General features: G+C 42.4%; 1 protein-coding gene across 2 annotated transcripts in view; it reads right to left on the reverse strand.

The window, feature by feature from the left end:
* The window catches only part of LOC136950528 (zinc finger MIZ domain-containing protein 1-like), an 87,993-nt gene that overhangs the window by 16,168 nt on the left and 58,222 nt on the right, over positions 1-13,603 (reverse strand). For both annotated transcript variants that reach the window (XM_067244923.1, XM_067244922.1), the window contains exons 4-5: positions 10,260-10,373; positions 8,080-8,185 (exon numbers count right to left, since the gene is read on the reverse strand). In XM_067244923.1, the coding sequence (XP_067101024.1) occupies positions 8,080-8,185; positions 10,260-10,373 (220 nt within the window). The remainder of the gene's footprint in view (positions 1-8,079; positions 8,186-10,259; positions 10,374-13,603) is intronic.

The following is a 13,603-nucleotide window of genomic DNA, read 5'->3' on the forward strand; positions in this document are numbered from 1 at the left end:
TAAGATACATTAGCCAGTTTGATGGATGGTCTCCAAAGAGATGTGTGATCATCCTTTAAACTGTTGATAGATGAGGAGAGGGTAAATAACAATAGACAATAACACAAATATAGTTAAAATACTGTAGAAGAACTCTGCAAATGACTGGTGGTTAATTTTTAAGTGAAATGGAAGTGATTGATTGGATCTTTGAACAGCATTTATTGTCTTTGATGGGGGTTTTAGAGGTATTTTCTGCTTAGGAATGGATTCCACTTCAGAAAATACTTATTATTCACTTTGAAGGATTGAGCCATACAGATTGTACATCTAAAACGGTGTTGATTACTGTATGGGACATCTGTGAAGGATTTGGCTGAACTTTGCTGGTTATAATATGGCGGAAAAGACTGCTAAACTACTAAGAGTCTCGCGGAAATACGTTGCCTCAAGTAGGTCAGCTCAACCCCAACAGATAATCAAGGCCATTTTGACCCCTTCAGTGTGAGCAGTAACTGGGTCAAACGCACTCAGCTGTTGCAACTCCATCATGCGAAGTACTGCGGGGCAGTAGCTATACTGTCAAACTCCATTCCGTTAGTTTATGGCGCAGCGGGGTGCCATCCCCGAATCTCACCCTGGACAAAAACCCTCCCCACCTCCTGACACCCCTTCCCAAGTGTCCAATACTGTGAAGTTCCACCCAGCAGTCCAACCTTCATCTCCCCCTACAACCCCTCAGGCTTCCCCCCTCGAGTGTGCCTCCTCCTTGTGACAGCTCACAGCTTCACACTGTGAGTGAGTTCAACCCCCCCCCCACCCCCCACCGCCCACCACAATGCCACCCCCCTATCAACCAGCTTGCAGTCAACTCGAGCTGTGTCCCTCCCCGCTCACATCTATTTTATTTTGTCACTCTTCACTGCACAAAAAAAGATGTCTCATCTGTCTAGAAACACTTATGAATCAAGAATTTGCTTGGGAACAAAGGCAGATACAGCGCAGCCTAATCTCTGCACTAGTGAAGCCATAAGCTATTTTAAAGCTTTCTATCTCTATCTCTTTCTCCCTCTCTCTAACTCTTACACCCTCAGTCTGTCATATTCTACCTCCTCTCCCTACCTCGTCCTCTTCCTCCTCTCCCCCTCCTTCGTTTTCCCCCTCAGTGTCTCAGGACAGGTACTCTGTTTTCTTCCCTCCGTTCCCCTTTGCTTGTCCAGTCACTGCACAATACGCATCAATTATTCATCGCCGGTCTCTCAGTTTCACAGGCAAAACCAATCACAGATGGAGTCATTGCTAATGGGCTCCTGCTGTACTTGCCACCGGTTTCTTTGCACTCAGGCAACGAACACCCAAGGGGAAATGAGGAGGGAAAACAGGGTTAAGCTTAAAAAAAAGAGAGGAAACTTCACACAGCCCTGTCAGGCTGAGGAGGGAACGCGTTTGGATCAGAGTAAGATGCAAAGCTCACCACAAATAGCAGCTACGGCACCAAGGAACTGGCTTCTGTCGCGCTAAAGGGTTAAAGAGAGAGAGGGAGAGAGGTGGGGTGGGAGAGAAGGAAGAGAAAGAGGGAGAGTGGGGAGTGGGAGGACAGCGAGAGAGGGAGAGAGAACCAAATGCTTATCTCCTCACCTCGGATGTATGCAGCTGTTATTGATGTATCTTCTGTTTCTGTCTAGTGATCCATTGCTTGCTCTCCCAATACACACATCACACAGAAGCAGCCACAGCCACTTCGCCAGAAGGGAGAGGGGGAGAGAAAAAAAAAACGCAGGCAGCTCACATTTCAAACTTGCAAGGGGGGTGGTGCCTAATGTGCTAGACAGCCTGTATCTTGGCCCTGGTCCAGAGCAACGGGTAAAAGAAGCCTCAATCAATTCATTTAAAGCAACATTTGTTATGGGAGAGAGCTACAAGTCCTCCCAAAACAGTGGAGGCAAGAAATTCTCTGGCTGGCTACATTAAGTGGTGGTATTACCCCCTTGTCTGTGCGTACTGTTGACTTAATCCATCAAACTAGTCCTTCTAATTAGGGGCCAGGGAGGAGGCAGGTTGCTGGCTTCCCGTGGCTGGAACAGGGGCTGTCTGAGAGGGAGGGGCAAATTAGACTCCATACACGTGAGGCGAGAGCGAGTCGGTGATAAATGATGTTACACAACAACGACATCTACGGAGACATTACCTGAAGCTGCCAATATCCTCATCCTTCACCTCATCCATCAAATACTTTCTTTTTGCTCTTTGTAATAGTCCTTTTCTTTTCTTTATAACATTTGAAATCTGTTATTCAAAGCTAATACTTTTACTTTTAATTCTGGTCCCAATCCACTTAATGAAACAAACAATCTCTCTCCTATTGAAGTCTCACTAGCTAACCTTTCCACAGAGACACAGCATGGAGTGGCTTATAGAAGATGATGAGCCAATGCAGAGTGACCCCTCATAGCAAGACTAGCCAGAACTGCTAGTCATCTAGACAGACTGAACACACCTTATCTCAGGTCCCACTGTGTTTGCCTTACTGGCATTTACTATCAGCTGAGCTCATGACAGGTGAATTATAGCCCTATATTGGAAATGATCTGTCATAATTGACTGAAATGCTGTGCTTGCCTTTACATTGGATAAACATAGACTGTTCAAACCAGAGACTTGACATACTGTCTGTAGTGCCATAGCATACATCCTTAAAAGTGGATCCACACTCCCTCAAGTACAGAGGCAAAAGCCTTCTGGAAAAAACATATAGATTTTATTTAATAAACATTATGGGATTCATTCATTCTCATCCATCTTGATAATAAACCCCAATTAAATTGTACCAATGTTGAACTTCCGAGTAATTAAAATAAACTTGAAATTAACATAAAATGTGTTACTGTGACTATTACTGTAGTTAATTACAAATAAGCAGTAAGTGGAAGTCTTTTGTAGACCTAATACCTCTTGTCTTACCAGATATGCACTGCGTCCCAACTGGCTCAATCATGAATGTTTGTTTGTTTCTCAGACATACTCTTGAACTCCATCCAACAGTTGCTGACGTATATGGTCTAGGCCACCAACAATGTTTTTAGACATCCATGTTATTTTCTATTTAGGAAGAGCCGCCGCTAAAATATCAGTTCCTTCATGCAAACCAAGACTGAGGGAAGAAAATGAGAGGAAAATAAAAAGCACTTTGGTGTAGAAAGTTCCAGACTGAAACAACAGGTCTCAAGGCTCGTGTGAATTAGACCGCTGTGCCTTGTGTACAGTCTGAGCCGTTTCAACCCTTAGATGACAGCATGTCTGACTACATGTCTTTAACACAATTTCTCCTCACACTGGAGCAATTACAAACACATATAGCACCCACTGCTAGGGAGTGGGGCAAGAATGAGATTACATTCATGGCAACAATTTCATATCTACAATGTTGTAGTGTTATCATATCGGTACTTAAGGGTCCATGCAGCAAAGATGCAAAGCCCTGTTGTTTTCCGACATATTATTATTCTGTTCGTTCTGATCAACTTAATCCGAGCTGTAAAGTTTTTTGCCCTTTGGCAGGCATGAACAAAACCAAAATTAATTTAAAATGGGCCAGTTGTCTGGGTTCGAATCAGGTCTGAGTCTCCCCCTTTCTCTCTCCCTTGCCTTTCCTGTACACCTTGAGCTGTCCAATCCAATAAAACATGAAGATTCTCTGTATTTTATGCAGCAAACTCAGAAACCAGCCATTTTTACCTGTTTAACTTTTATTCTCTAAATCAAAAACTCCATGGCAATGCATGGTGTAGTTTTCTTGTTACTTGCATGTTACACCTGAATTCCCAAATTTCCCCATGTGAGGATTAATAAAATGATACCTTATCTGGATGTGTAATATGCATGTTTTTCTCGGTTTGTTAATAAATTTGACAGAAACGATATTCTGCATTTACTTACGGGCAAGAAAATTGTGCAGGGTCATATGGATCATGCGGTGACAGGCCTGCTTATCAAAATACAACCATAGACATTGCTAAGCTAAATGCAAGTGCAGTTGCTAAATGTAAGCAATTGCACATGTTGTGAATAGCATGGCACACAGCGTAAAAATGACATAATCAGCTAGTAACTTTTTTCGTTTTTATCCTACACCCATCATAATTCACTAGATGATTAATAAACCCCTTAAGGAAACGTTGTGAACCGAGAGATGGGATTTATTTGAACAGAGTTTCATGCATTTGAAAGATCCAGGGGGGTAAAATTTACCCCATGGCAGTTCTAGTGTTAATTGCAGAGTTTTAATGTAACCTGACATTGTATAACAGATACAAACAAATACTTGCTAAAAAAATTCAATTGAAGTCCAAAGTCAGACTTTAACAGTGGCTACTTATTGATTGTTTGACTGGACAAATGGATAGTCGAGAGCATACACATTAAATATAATGGATGAAATCTTTCTCTTCTTGCAGCCTGGCTCAATTCTGACTGCAACTTTAATTTACATTGCTGTTCATGAAATGTATCAAACTGTGTAGGCCTAAACGGTTTTGGTGATCTGAGAATAGGTAATCCTCCTCTTGACTTCTCAATATCTCACACTTGAGACAAAACGTTTAACAACATTCCAACAAAAACCTGCTCCTGAGTTTCATGCTTGGGCTGGTTAAGAAAACAGAAAGCCAACATTTAAGGTCACACCTTAAAAAACATGCCTTGTCAAAAGAACTACAGACAATGGGAAAGAATAGCATACTGTAACTGTCTTCTGAGATAGGGGTGCATGAGAGACAGACGCCCACACACCTCTATACACTGAGGGAAGGACAGACAAGTAGATATGTTGGTGAATACATGGCTATGCAAAAAAAAATTGAGCACAAGAAGACATTTATGAATTCACCCTGACATGGAGTAACGAATTCCACCAAAAAATAGTTATTATAGGATTTACTGTGCAGGAAAAATTATTGGACCTGAAAGTCTAAACTTTCTCTCTCTTATAAATTGGTGCCTTATTTTGCTCTTTAGAACTGAAGAATTCCAAGTGTTTGCTGAAGCGCAGTCAATTTGGAATGTGCCACTGTGACCCACATAGGGAGAATTGCGATTGAACATTTTGTCTAAAACACTTGTACCAGACTGCACCAATACTCCTGTCAGAGGGGTGGGCTGTGTCTTTGATAAGTGAATGCTTGGAGCTGATGAAACCCACCCTACACAGGCTGTGATTTCGCCTCAGATAGAGAGAGGCCCATGTGCACTCATCCCCACAATGAAAACCCCCTTTCTTTGACAGCAGTGTTACTCCACGTGCAAGGCTTTGCTCTGTGGTAAAACAGTCCTAGTAATCACAGATTAATAGAGCAGGCTAATCTCATTCACAAAGAGGTCACAACTTGCAGACAGAACCTCCCCCTTAGCCAGCTCTTCCCTTGCAATCTGGCCCACATACTAAATGGCTATAAGATTAGAATGCTTTCTAAGTGCTCACAATACCACCATTGACACATTGACTATCCATTGAGATTATTTGTGTTTTATTCAAAGTTAAACAAAGTGAAATGAATGATTTGTATCTGGTCTAGTGTTTAAAAAAATATATATATTATGCAACATTATGCTTAAAATATTATATAAAAGTATGCAAGAATGCTATTTAGTAGGCATCAATACATTTCATGAGGTGAAAGCAACAGATGTCAGTGAAGTTCTTCAGGTTCAGGTGATCGTTCATATTTGAATTATGAACTTACTTTTTTCAACAAAACTGTAAACTAGTCTCAAACAAACATGATGACTAAAATGTATTTCTGAACACTGATTTCTCATACTACCACTTCAGCTTTTCCCTCAGTTGTTTTTCCAGCAATTTCCCTTTCATTCAGGTAGCAGAATAGAAATAGCCATTGTGTGCAGCCAGGCCTTCCATATTTTGCAGTACAACTGTGTTCAAACTGGCCAGCAAATAGGTTAATCTATTTGTGTATTGACCAGAAAGGCTGGCTAAAACCACCAAATCTGGAGCAAATTGACTTTCTCACTTGGAAGCCTACATGGCATCACAGATTACAAGACACAGTAGCACATAGAACAGACTTCAGGTTATGAAAAAAAAGGAAAAACACCCATCTTTCCCTCAGACACTCTCTATGTAACGTATAACAACACACAGTCGTTATATGACAGATCTGGTGACAGCATCCAAGGCCGCAGTTCATACAACACTGTTACTTTTGTAAGCAAATATGGAGAATGAATAGAGAACAAAACGCAGCACTTACAGTGCGTCAAGAGGTGGAACAATCAAATGTCTAAATCCTGAAAGTAAAAATGACAAGTTACGCAACAAAGCTGTGCTCCTGTCATATTTGTGATAGAGTGGAGAGGAACTCCCAGCTCGAAGCACTGAACTGTGTAGTCACTGAGCTAGTAGCTTGGACGGCGTCCAGGAAATCTGGCAGACTGGGCTAAATGAATTATTCTTAGAGCAACATTATGCAAAGAACAGTATTCAATTAAAACCACTTCACCTAACTCTGCTCCCATCTCCCTCTCTTCCCCCTCTACTAATCTGGCATTCCTGAGTTGATTTGTTCTCTGCTAGATTCTGAGGCGTGTCCAAAAATCCCTCCTCTGCAAATCGCAGACACTGACTCGTCTGTCTCTGGTGTCGGATGGCCGACCCGTTGCCGCCATCCTGGCCCTGTCATGTGACTCCCTCCCTTCTCTGTCGCTGGGCAACAGTGCTGCTGGATGTCTGGGCACAGACCCTGCCCCTGGGGCCCTGTGAGAGTAGCGTGTTAAGAGCCGTCTCCTAGCTGCCAGTGTGGGCCCTGCCTTTGTAGCCTGAATGTGGAGACTGTAGTTTTTTTTCCTTGTCTTCTTATACCTAGGCTTGCGCTAGTATTTCTAATCAACCATTCACAATATTTATGCATGTACATAATTGACCATGAAATATACTTTGGGATGCTGTCTGGACTGTGGGATTCTCACTGCTTTCCAGATGACTGCTGTAGCAAGACATTATTCAGACTGAGAGTCAATGAGTAATCTTATATAAACCCATAAAGTGGGGCCAACATTTGATATGGAATTATCCAGAATTATATAATTTAGTGGAAGTTAATTGGAAGAAGATTTTTTTTTCATTTTCTGTCTGACATGAAATTATATTATAACATCCAATTCCTCGTACAAACATAAAATTGGATCAAGGAAGAGGGTAGACATTAGGTGAGGTTCAGTGAGTGTCTGTTTTATGTCCTAGACTGCTGCAATAACATAGCACAGACCAAATCTGCATCATAACAATTGCACATGAGATTTTCCTCTTAAACGCAGCAGGTGGAAACCACAAATCACAAAGTGTTCAAGGACTACAAAATATTTGGCAGTAACCATGCTTATCTGCTGAGAATTTGACAAGGTATACACCTTCAATCTCTGCATGCTACATTATGCTTTGTCAAATTGATTACAAAGGTAATTGGCAGTCACCATCTGACCCAATAATCTGTGGCTACATTGACAAATGTACAAGAACAGGACACTTGAGGATGTTTTCAGTTCCAGACCTAATGGTGCAAGTCCAGTAAATACAAATATTCTTACTGGATAGAAGTAATTTGTGCTGTGTGCAATATTGTACTTAGAAATTAAGAGTGCTAGAAGAAACAGAATATATACTCTGTATTGAATCCTCTGGAAAAAAGGTTTTGGACACAACCTTTAATATGGAGTTCTGTTAGGATCCTAAAGGGTCTAACTTATCTGAAACGGGTAGTATCTAGAACCTTTAACATAGGGTTTTCCTTAACATATGGTTTTACATGCCAGTCTTTTTCTGAGAGTGAAACAGTATCATAAATATGTGGTGTGATGTCCACAGAAATGGTATTAGCATTAACACAAAGACAGCATCATAAAAGACAGGAGTTATCAACATGTTACAAAACAAATACTGTGTAGCTTTGCCTTTGTTTTCATTTGTTGTTTTTTTATCTGTGGGTTCACACTGCACTATGGACAGCAACACCCAGACACTTTATCGGTCACCGGGTTGGATTCTTGGGCATGGAATGGATCGATGTGACAAGCAGATTGAGGTCCTACCTGCTGACTTGGGAGTGAACTTGTCTCTGTTGGCTGCACACACAGCCAGGAGTCGGTAGCCCAGGTCCAAGTCATAGCCTTGCTGTGCTGCTACTCGACTCACCACCTGACCAGAACAACAAGTTAAACAGTCAGATACCCACGTTTTTCTGTCTGTCTTGTTTCAGTCTCATTCAGGGCTGTTTGCTATACCATCTATAACTGAGATATATGGATATGATGGACCTATTGTAGATGTTCAATGATTCAAAGATCTGTCTTTAATACAAATTTTGAAAGTGGTGGACATTTGGACAGACAAAGAGAGACAGACTTGCTGCCATTACGTGAATCTATACGGATCCCTGCTGAGAGGAAAGATGAAACTGAAACCCCTGATGCCCCAGGTAACGCTGTAAACTGCTGTTAAATGGCAGAAAACTTTGATTTAACATTGCCATTACATTGCCCAAAAAAGATCCTCTCCTCCAATCTCTTCAACCTTAAAGAAATATTGCCAGCACACAGACATGTTTCCCCAGAGATGGAACCTTCCCTTCCCCATCGTTTCCCGGTAGCAGATTCTGCTGTTACAACCAGACACAAGTTCAAGGCATGCCCGGGGGTGTTTCAGCACAACACTGTTCATTGAAACGTATAATTATCTTTGTAAAGTATAGCTTTAGATGGGATACCACAGAGAGTATGCATATCTCTGTCTTATTTATAGGAAACACACATTATGAGGAAGATATATGAGTGTAAGTTGTCTAATTAAAACCTAAACATGCAAGGGGCATTTTGCTAAATGGTAATTCTAGTCTAAGCTGTACAGTACACAGTTCTAATTGTAGTGCCTTAATTGCACAATCAGAAGCACAAGAATTGTGGTGCTTTTGGGGGGGGGGGGGGGGGGGGGGGGTGGTGTATGTTGAAAAGACTCCTTCTAAGGAAAGATTAACTGCTTTTGTATGGAGTGGCCATAGATGAGAAACAGAGATAACGTGTGATAGACAAAGCCAGTTCTAAGCTGGATAGCAATTCATTTTGCTACTGACAAGCATGACAGTCATTGTTCCCTGTTATTGTACTACAGTAGGCTGCATGGCTACTGTCAGTTGTCATTTTCCAACCATGCCAATGCTCTGCGTGTGCTCTCTAACCCGCACTGGCTCGGTCAGGAACAACCCGTAAACTGTAGAGGACAGTTCAGCTGTAAGCATCGGGAGAAGCTTCTAGATTTTCACTGCAGGACACAAATTGAATTGGTGAAATGGAGTAAAAGACACCTGCTGCTGCGCATTAAACCGTTAAACACAAACAATAAGCTGAGTGCTCAGATCTTTAGGAGCAGGAATGTATCTGCCAGTGCCCCCACTGCCATAGAACTCGCTTGAGTGTTTTTTGTGATAATTCTTTCGTAGGCTTCTGAATTACACACACTGAGGAATGACTATGCAAATGACTACACTCAACACATAATGGAGAGGTTTGCATTGAGAGTCTGTTACGCATAAAATACCCCGGGGTGACATTTGAGTGATGCATGTTTACTCTTGATCCGTGTCTCAATTGACTAACTAAGGGGTGTGGGGGCACTGACCTTTTCAGAAAATGCACAATACCATAATTCTAAGAAGAAAGGTTAGTTTGGCTGTTGAAGACAAATTGACATTGCCATTCAATGAGATATCTATTGGCATAAGATCTCAAAGAGGCAAAGAAAGAAAGTGTTTATTCACTTTAAGATGGGAGGATATCCCACTGCAAAAATGTGTTTATTGGGGAAGGAGGACATTTAGGTTTACCCTGCTTACAAGCATCCTTAAGTCCCAGCTTTCTGAGATTAAAAGCTTTCAAGTCTTATTTCTTTAAGAACATCGATTGCTTGGTGGTTTTAGCACACATCCTCATTTAGAAATCTCTACACGATCATGCATTGTGCAATTCATCTTCGAACTTTAAAAGTAAATAAAGTTTAGAGAGTGGCTAAGTTAAATTCCTAAAACAGTTTGAATCTCGACAATGTCTAAAAATAAAACAACTTTTCTTTCTTGGCCTAGCTTTCCGGGCATACCATATGGGAATATCAGGAGTCTGAAAATAGTACTTGTTTTAGCAGCCTTTCCTGTCCCTTGAATCTGAAGCCCTCTTTGAACCTGGAGGTGCAAGGTGGTGGAGGGGTCCAGGTTGCTTCTTACCGTTAGGCATCCCATGAGGCTTTGCTCAAAGGGACGCTGGAAGGCTCGGGGGTCACCACACCAATCCAGCAGCTCTGTCGCTGCTGTTTGGAAATTTGCAGGATTTTGTAAGTGCTGCATGGGAACAAACACAACAAGAAACCTATTAGGATGAGAGAAGAAGCCAAATGTATTACATATCAGACACATTAACGGAGGGGAGATCTGTAGGATGTCAATTGCCCTTGAGGAGACTCATTTTGGCACAATGTGTGGGCACGTACAAAAGAATTAAATTTTTTGTTGTTGTTCCCTAACAATAAATGGTGGAGCGCAAAGGCACTGAACATATGACATATGGTTTTGGTTAATGGCGTCAATACAGCGGCTGGATGGAAAGGGTCTGTCCCCTGCTTTCCTGCCACAGTCACAGTCCTGCCCTCGTCTTGCAGGTCTTTGTAGCACCACCTTCACAGTGAAATAAATCTCTGGTGGTTGTGAATGGACGTGCAGGCTCTGAGCTGAGCTTGTGTGACTTTATCTGACAGCCAGCTGCTTGACCTTCAGGCTGTCTTTATGGCATGTCTTCCCCTGCTAGATCCATCTAGTTACCCTCTCTCAATCCTGTTGTCTCTGTGTGCTTCTGTATTTCAGGTAAAAAAAAAGGGGTGGTAGTCGGCAGGTTAGAAAGGTCCGGAGAATCTCAATGAATGTCAGTCCTCAAAAGACTGTTGTGATATCTATTTTCATTCTTTTACGGAAGGAGAGAAAGAGACGTCCAGCCACTCCAGGGCAATGTTACCTTTGGTGAGATGATGTACATGCAGCCTTTGTGGCGTGCTGGGTACAAAATCTGAGACAAATAGACACCCACTCCACAACATCAAAGCTTTAAAGTGACTGGCTTGTCATGTTTAAGTGAGAGCCTGAGTTCCCGACATGTCTCTGTGCTTTGATTCGAACGTCAACCGGGAAGGAAAGACGCAGAGGCACCACAGTCCCTGGCGCTCATTCTTTTTTTTTTACTCTGGTGCTCTTTAGGGGGCAGCAGAGGTCAACGTTTGATTAGGCAGCTTTCATATCAATTTACAAAGCCAGCGTTTGAAAAGGGCTGGATGAAACCAGTCTTGTTTATTTTATGTGCACAGTCGTAGACTGTTCCCCGCAGGGTAAGTCTTTGTCTAGAGGGAGGTTGTGGGGTGGGGGGTGCATTTGTTGTGAATTCTGCTAGTGGATAAAGTCTGCTGGAGAAACTCACATCTAGCGAGGATACATTTAGATGAGTATGGAAGCTACAAACATGCGATCAGCATGGAAAGTGTACAGCAAAATGGGGGAGGGAAGATGGGAGGCTTGGATGGATGGATGGCTGGATGGCGGAAAGGGAATGGGTGGTGGGGAGGGTGATGTACTGAAAGAAAGTACAACACAAGTGGCGCCGCTTGAAGAGATTACTGTTCTTTTGCACTCTGAACAATTGGTCCCGCCATGTGTATGTGTGTGTGTGTGTGTGTGTGTGCGTGTGCGTGTGTCACACAGCGAGCTTGGCATGGCATCGCCACAGATGTTACCCCTTCTCCTGCCAAAACCCACCAATCAAACCTAACTAGTGGCCAAGAGACATTCCCCCCTCTCTTCGTATCCCCTGGGTGAGAATGATCCTCCAACATTAACACTAAGCTCCTCTCCAGTCCTGCCCAGTCCAAGCCCAAACCGGGAGACAAAAGACAGACAGGCTCTCTATATTGTTTAGAGGTGGTCGCTCTCAACATATAGTCATTCACAGCCTAGACCTGACCTAGACTTCTGGAGCAAAACATGACAAATAGAGGTGGGGGTTACGTGCAAAACTATATTCAAATATGCTCCATGCGACATTAGCATAGAAAAACCCAAGAGCAATGTTCACAGGCTCAAAAACACCTGAGACATACAGCAGTGTACAGTGGTAGCAAACAGTTGCCAGTGGCAGTTGAACTAGAGAGCTCCTCCACTCACTCTTGAAATATTTACGTTTACAGTTTGAGGAAGTGTTCCCGCAGTGAAAGGACGGCTCATATTTTCAACTCGAGCTTGAACACCAGCAATATCAAGCTGTCCTATCTTTGCTCTCAATAGTGGATTCCAAGGAAAAGAAAGGAACTAAGTTCCAATAGACTTTTGGGAACCATTCACGGTACAGTGTTTCATGTGTAACTTAAGGTTAATCAAGTTAATATTGTATCTGAGATCAAATGAAAATGCAGTTGTTTAATCACCTGCTCATTGGGAAGGCAACGCTGTCATTATATTTTTGAACTCTTAACCCAAGATACAATCACACAAACCTCTCACAATTTACAGCACGTCAATATCTGACTCGTCAGTTATTCAGTATTTGAGCAACCAAATCAATTTGTTTCCCTATTCACCTGACTGACGCGTATTCAGACAAACCTATCAAGTTTTATGAAAACAAGACAATACAAAGCTTCATTTATATTCCTGATGCACTGGCAGAAATAATGCCTTCAAGACGCCAAATTTCCAGCATGCACACACTGTCAATTAAAACAAACATCTGGATTGGTTTACAATATTTCCTTAATTATTTTAATTACTTGGATATTTGACAATGGTGAGCATGGGGAGGGGGGGGGGTATAGTGAGTTAATTGTTCTGATCTCCCCCGATGATCATCTTTGTGTAAGGGGAGGAGAATGGGAGCTTGCTGAATGGGTTCTCGACTACTCTAATTGGCAGGACATAAATGGTATTTATTGTGCTGGGTTCCAAACCCTGATTGTCTGCAGCACAAAGCTGCCTCTATTAGCAGGGTGCAGGCTTCTCCATGGCTCATTTGAATGACCCGGCGCTTATTCGTTTATTAGATGAACTCGAGGCCCTTTTCGGACACTGTGGATTTCTCGACGTGACGTGTTTACCCACGATCCCCTTCTCTAGTCACTAACGCCAGCTGATGTTTGTTTAGGTTTCCAGTGTTGGGGTTAATACATTTGACCTCTGACACGAGAATTGTTACATTTATGTTAAAAGGCGGAAGGCGACTCCCCTCCCCCATATCCTTGTGGAATGCTTTACAACAATACTCCATTAACTATTATACATTGTTATTAAGAGGGATATCTACAGTGGCCCTGAAGTGCAAAACACACCCACTAATACGAGTACATCCCACAAATGAAACCCCCCCCCCATTTGGGGGAGCGTGTCTTTGTATTCGGGGGGAGGTGAGCAAGTCATCCTATTTGGGGGGAGTTTACTTGTATTTGGGGGGGTGTTTTCATTTGGGGGATGTACTCGTATTAGTGGGTGTGTTTTGCACTTCAGGGCCACAGTAGATATCTAAAATCAAACACAATTTA

Source organism: Osmerus mordax, chromosome 10 (genome assembly GCF_038355195.1).
Source record: "Osmerus mordax isolate fOsmMor3 chromosome 10, fOsmMor3.pri, whole genome shotgun sequence".
In the NCBI taxonomy this organism is placed as follows: Eukaryota; Metazoa; Chordata; class Actinopteri; order Osmeriformes; family Osmeridae; genus Osmerus; species Osmerus mordax.